Source organism: Panthera tigris, chromosome X (assembly GCF_018350195.1).
Source record: "Panthera tigris isolate Pti1 chromosome X, P.tigris_Pti1_mat1.1, whole genome shotgun sequence".
NCBI classification, from domain to species: domain Eukaryota; kingdom Metazoa; phylum Chordata; class Mammalia; order Carnivora; family Felidae; genus Panthera; species Panthera tigris.
Genome location: NC_056677.1, coordinates 97171102 through 97176922, shown reverse-complemented (window position 1 = coordinate 97176922; position 5821 = coordinate 97171102). Strand labels below are relative to the sequence as shown.

Here is a 5821-nt window from a genome sequence, read left to right as displayed (position 1 = left end):
GGTCTTGGGTGGAACCTAAGAATTCCTGGCTGGTGCTGACGAGGCTGTCGTGGGGCCCAAACTTTGAGAACCACCCTCTAAATCGGTGTCTGGGTCGAGGCCCAGCAGCACCATGTGGCCTGCAGGCCAGCTGGGCCATCCACCAGGTTTCCTTCCAAACCACACTCTAGAGCAGTGCTAATAGACGTTACGATGCAACTCACGTGTGTCACTTTTTCTAGTATCCACGTTAAGAAGTAAAAAGAAGTGGGCACAATTAATTCCAGTAGTACATTTTAACTCAATTTGGTATCGTTTCGATATGTAATCGGTATAAAATTATCAGTGAGTTACGTCCTTTTTATGCCTAACAGCGCGTCTCAAATGAGACCGGGCGTGTTTCAGTAGCCACATGCGGCTAGTTCCTGACACAGTGAGCCACGTAGCTCTAAAGACCTGACCTCCATCTCCCTCTTTACAAAAGTTGTTTTCACCTTGACATTTTAATTTATTTGGGGCCATAATAAAATAATTTAAAACAGGCTCGTCAAATGGTAGGCAGTGATACCTTTTAATGAAGGCATGGTGCGTCAAAACAAAGAGGTAAAATAAAAGAGAGATTGGAGTTAAAATGATTTATCTAAATAAAATCTGCCTTCCTTCCAGTTTATTACTTTAAAACAAACTTATTTTTGATGAGAACACATGCTGTCAAACGTATCTGTCAAGTGTAACAGAAAAGGCAGATTTCATGGGATATCACTCTTTGGGGGATGCGGTTTGGAATGACGTCAGTGTTAATAAAATTCCCATGCGCTTCTAAAAAATGAGAAACCGGAAACAGTGGACAGATTCTTTCTTCTTTCTTCATCTCGTTTTGTTCCTCCCAGCTGCAGGATGAAATGAGAGAAAATTAGCAATCATAGAGCCGTAACCACCAACGGTGACTTTCCAAACCTATGAAAACAGCCCTATATATACCCGCTACGTCCGTGGGCTATTTCTCAACGAGGAGAGAACACAGTTTCCTCTTGTAACCTGCACCCTTGTGCCTGGGGTGCTCGTGCGGCCCATGGCTTCGATCACGTGCTCCCACCAACCTGGCCTCCCTCTTGCCTAATACCATCAATGCTTTTTTCTTTCCCTCGAGAGGATTCCGGGATTTAAGAAAATCACTTCACCTTAAAAGCCTATGCTCATTCCACAAACGATACTCCCTTACCCTCCCAGACCCTTGATTCTCCGTATCTACCATACGAGAAACGGGCTGTTATTGTAAAATACACAGCTTTGAAAACGCAAAAAAAAAAAAAAAATCAAATGTTAATCATTTAAATATATTCAAAGACAAGATATACTTCAAGACTTAATTACCAATTCAGTGATAAGTAATAGCCATACTATGACTAAGTTTCTTTGGACTGTCACATAAAATACAAAAGTCCACACCTGAATACTTAGGTATTAATCATTAAATGCAGTGCTACTTGAAATTCTGAACTTTTTGCCATTTGCACGTAATCACATTCGAAAGGGTATAGTCTCCTAGTTAGTACAAGGGGGTACATTTCCATGGCCAAGTAATGAATGCCCAAGTAGGAAACAGCCCAGCCACTTTAGCTGCTGCTTCGGCTGTTTTCTAAACAAAGACTGGTCTCAGTTACTGATACGTTTACCATTTGTTAGTAGTCTTATAGGTAGAGGACAAAAGAGCTCACAAGAACGAATGGGGAGCCATGAAATAGATTTCAAAATATACTGTGATTTCTATTACTAGGTACCTGAGTGTTGTGTTAACATTCTAAGTAGGTAGAACGGAATGTCTGAATTCATTTTAAACAAACTTCTTAATTTATTGGGAGAATTAAGAGAAAAAAAAACAACAACCCGGTCAGTAACAGGTAAATGTCAGGAATGGTTGGGTGATAGGTGGAGCTATACGGATACCTGGATTTTTTGGGCCTGTTCTGTGGTGGGTCCAAATGCTTTTCAGTGAGATCCTTCTTGTTGTCTGTTAAACGTCTCTTCTTCCCCGCTCTCCGAGACTTGCGCCTCCTTATCAGAGTTTTCCTGCTGATAGTTTGTTGTTCCTTTGGTGAAGAATAATACAGACTTTGGAGCAGACATTCACAGGAAGAAATAGTGTGATGCATAAGGAAGAGTGACGTCTAGTAGAGTACCCGCAGGAGAAGCGGGAGGATAGAAGGAACTAAGAGCTGGGGCCCTTCCTCCTGGTTGATACAGCCCCTCCATGGCCCTCACCCTTCTGCTGCTTGGTCACTTTCACAGTGACATTCTTTCTTTCCAGTCAAGCTGCCACCCTGTGCTGCTATTCTAACTGGCCCTCCGGAGAAGAAGGGATCAGAATCATCAAGTGTCTGCTGCATTGTGTGTGTTCTTGTCAGAGATTTCTTGCAACCATGTTTTGCCTCAACTCCAAATTCTCCCATGAAGCTCATTAGTCCCTCAATGCCCGAATATTTCAGTTTTCCCAAGTGCTCCCACGTCAGTTCATAACGATTGGGGATGAACGTTCGAAAACTTGGCATTTTTAACAGCCGTGGACAAAAATGAGGTGTGCCCCTGGCTCGCTCTATTCCTTCTGGCTGCACCCCCGTCTCGCCCTCTTGCGCACCCCTCCCACCCCTTGTACACCGCTGAACTGCAGACCCCTCCCGCCCCCTGCACCCCCATCTGCGCTGACCCGCACAGCCCCGCCCGCCCTCCTGCACATCCTCCCACCCTCCTGCACCTGCACCTACCCCGTGCAGACCTCCACCTACCCCGCGGCCTTCGGCTGTCTTAGCCGCGGCTGCCAGAAGGCGGCACGTTTCCTTCTCAAAGCCACTGGTAGCTACGGCACGGGGCTCCCACCCGGGCCCTCGGCCTTCAGTCTGGGGGCGCCCCCAACCTCGGCTTCTGTGCCCGGGCGCCCGCAACCGCCCACAGCCCCGGCCCCTGGGACGCGCGGGTCCCCCTCACCCTCTGTGGCTGCCGTCTCCTCCTCGTCAGGCTCCTCCGCGGTCTCCCAGGTAGCCTCCTCCTCCTCTGATGACGACGACGACGATGAGCCCTGGGACTCGTGGGCCGCGGTCGCCGCTGGGGGCGCAGGGGGAACGTTGAGCTGCAGAGGCCGGGGCCGCACGAGGATGTGGTTGTTGTAGTGGACGAGGTGTAGCAGCGAATGCACCAGGTCCAGGAACGGAAAGCGGAAGCCCACCATTGGGAAATGGTGGGCGTCCACAATTACGTCCCCGGCGGCCTCCGGCTCTTCCGCCCCGTCCTCGTCCTCGTCTGCCGGCCCGAAGTCCGAGTCCTCGCCCGCCTCGAAGGCGTTCCCGCCCTCGGGGCCCACCGCCTCCTCCCTGAGGCCTTCCGCAGGCGCGGCCGAAACGGCAGCCTCGGCAGGGTGGGGCCCGGAGTCCCCGGCCGCTCCGTCTCCGCCATCGGCCGCTCCGTCTCCGCCACTGGCCGCTCCGTCTCCACCGCCGGCCGCTCCGTCTCCACCGCCGGCCGCTCCGTCTCCGCCATGGGCCGCTCCGTCTCCGCCATCGGCCGCTCCGTCTCCACCACCGGCCACTCCGTTTCCAGCCACTCCATCTCCGCCATCGGCCGCTCTGTCTCCGCCACCGGCTGCTCCGTCTCCTCCATCGGCCGCTCCGTCTCCACCACCGGCCACTCCGTTTCCAGCCACTCCATCTCCGCCATCGGCCGCTCTGTCTCCGCCACCGGCTGCTCCGTCTCCGCCATCGGCCGCTCCGTCTCCACCACCGGCCACTCCGTTTCCAGCCACTCCATCTCCGCCATCGGCCGCTCTGTCTCCGCCACCGGCTGCTCCGTCTCCTCCGTCGGCCGCTCCGTCTCCACCGCCGGCCGCTCCGTCTCCGCCGCCGGCCGCTCTGTCGCCCATGGCCATCAGGTCTCCACCGCCGGCCACTCCGTCTCCAGCCACTCCGTCTCCGCCTCCGGCCACTCCGCCTCCGGCCACTCTGTCGCCCATGGCCACCACGTCTCCGCCTCCGGCCCCTCCGTCTCCGTCTCCGCCTCCGCCTCCGGCCCCTCCGTCTCCACCTCTGGCCACCTCGTCTCCACCGGCCACTCCTGCTCCGACCACCCAGTCTCCGCCGGCCACTTCGTTTCCGGCCTCCCCGTCTCCGCCGGCCTCTCCATCTCCGGCCCCCCAGTTTCCGCCGGCCGCTCCGTCTCCACCTCCGGCCGCCCAGTCTCCTCCAGCCACTCCACCCCCACCCACCCAATCCCCGCCGGCCACTCTGTCTTCGTCTCCGGCCTCCCAGTCTCCATCTCCGGCCACCCATTCTCCGCCGGCCACTCCACCTCCGCCCACCCGATCTCCGCCGGCCACTCTGTCCTCGTCTCCGGCCTCCCGGTCTCCATCTCCGGCCACTGCCTCTCCGTCTCCAGCCACCTGTTCTCGGTCTCCGGCCACCCCGTCGCCACCGACCGCTTCGTCTCCGGCCATCCCATCGCCACCAGCCACTCCGTCTCCAGCGGCCCCCGCCTCGCCGCCGGCCACCTCGTTGGCCCCTCCGGCCGCCGGGGCCCCCGCCTCATCCATGGGGTTCTCCTGGCCACCCGGGGCCTGGCCTCCATCTCCGGAGGCGGACATGGCACCAGGGAGTACCTCACCGGGGAGGCGACAGATGGGGCTGCGGCGACGCCGGAGGCTGCCCGCTGCCCCCGACGGGAGGCCGAGGGCAACGGGGCCCGGCGTGAGGTGGCCGCCGAGGGGGACAGCAGTCGGTGGCGGTGCCCGAGGAGGCCCCGGACGGGAAGGGCAGGGGGCGGTCGTGGGGAGCGGCCCACCCAGGCCTCCCCTCGGGCGACGCTGGCCGCGGCGGGTAAGTCCACCGGCCGCAGGACGGTGGGCGGGGCCAGAGGCGTCAACAATGGGCCACGTGCCCTCCTCTTGAGCTCCACCCTCATTCGTCCAGACGCAAAGAGTGACGTGCTCAGCGTCCAATGAATGACCGAGGCCCCTAGGGGTTGCTCCCACTTTACCTCCCTGTTTGTTCTTTGAGGCCTTAGGGTCTTGCCATTACTTTCGGGTCCGCGCAACTCTTGTCCTTTAAGTTTTACCATTGTCTGAAAAACTATAGTGGTCCAATGTGGACCACCTAGGTTGGGGAAACTCCTGTAAGAGGCAGAGAGGAAACATTTGGGTTTGGGGAAGCTCACAGGTGAAATCGGGACCATTATGTAGGTACTTACATAACAAGACAAAAAACACATTTCCACAAATATTTGATTGTTGAAATTAAAAATATAATAGTAACTGGGGTGCCTGGGTGGCTCAGTGGGTTAAGCGGGTGGCTCAGTGGATTAAGCAGGTGACTCTTGATCACAGTTGAGGTCATGACCTCACAATTGGTGAGATCAAGCCCCAGGTCTGGCTCTGCTCAGAGCCTGCCTGGGATTCTCTCCCTCTCTCCCTTTCTCTCTGACCCTCCCCTGTTTGTGCACTCTCTCTCTCAAATAAATAAGCTTAAAAAATATAATAACAAATTGCATACAGTTTTTTTTTTTTATCATAAAGGCCTATTAATGAGAAGAACGGAGTTCTTTTGGGAGAATAACATTTTGTTTAATGGGGGTTCACAGTGTTGTAGAGTTACACCAGTGAGTCCCCATTCACAGATGCCTAGGACTCATGGCTTGCCCTAGTTCACGGTCTAGAGAGGCAGCAGACACTTGGACACCGATGACACAGGTGACAAGTGCTAAACCAGGGATAAACACAAAGTGCTATGGGAATACGGGAGAAAGAATGCTTAAGTGGCGAGGGCGAGGGGAAGAGATTGGGGCCTGAGAAAATGCTCGACAG

General features: G+C 55.3%; 1 protein-coding gene across 1 annotated transcript; it reads right to left on the bottom strand.

Moving 5' to 3' along the window:
* Nucleotides 1–531: 531 nt before the first annotated feature.
* LOC122235503 (glycine-rich cell wall structural protein-like) lies at nt 532–5014 on the bottom strand. Its single transcript, XM_042975160.1, has 3 exons — nt 2962–5014; nt 1927–2069; nt 532–869 (listed from the first exon to the last, which is right to left on the bottom strand). The coding sequence occupies exons 1-2, from the start codon at nt 4604–4606 to the stop codon at nt 1969–1971; spliced, it is 1746 nt and encodes a 581-aa protein (XP_042831094.1). The 5' UTR covers nt 4607–5014; the 3' UTR covers nt 532–869; nt 1927–1968.
* Between the last annotated feature and the right edge of the window lie 807 nt (nt 5015–5821).

Bases quoted from the DNA above. Each gene is read 5' to 3' on its own strand.
- LOC122235503 (XM_042975160.1), bottom strand. From the start codon at position 4,606: ATGTCCGCCTCCGGAGATGGAGGCCAGGCCCCGGGTGGCCAGGAGAAC. The intron at 2,070-2,961 runs GTGAGGGGGACC...TCTTCACCAAAG, and splicing joins GGAGACGGCAGCCACAGAGG to GAACAACAAACTATCAGCAG.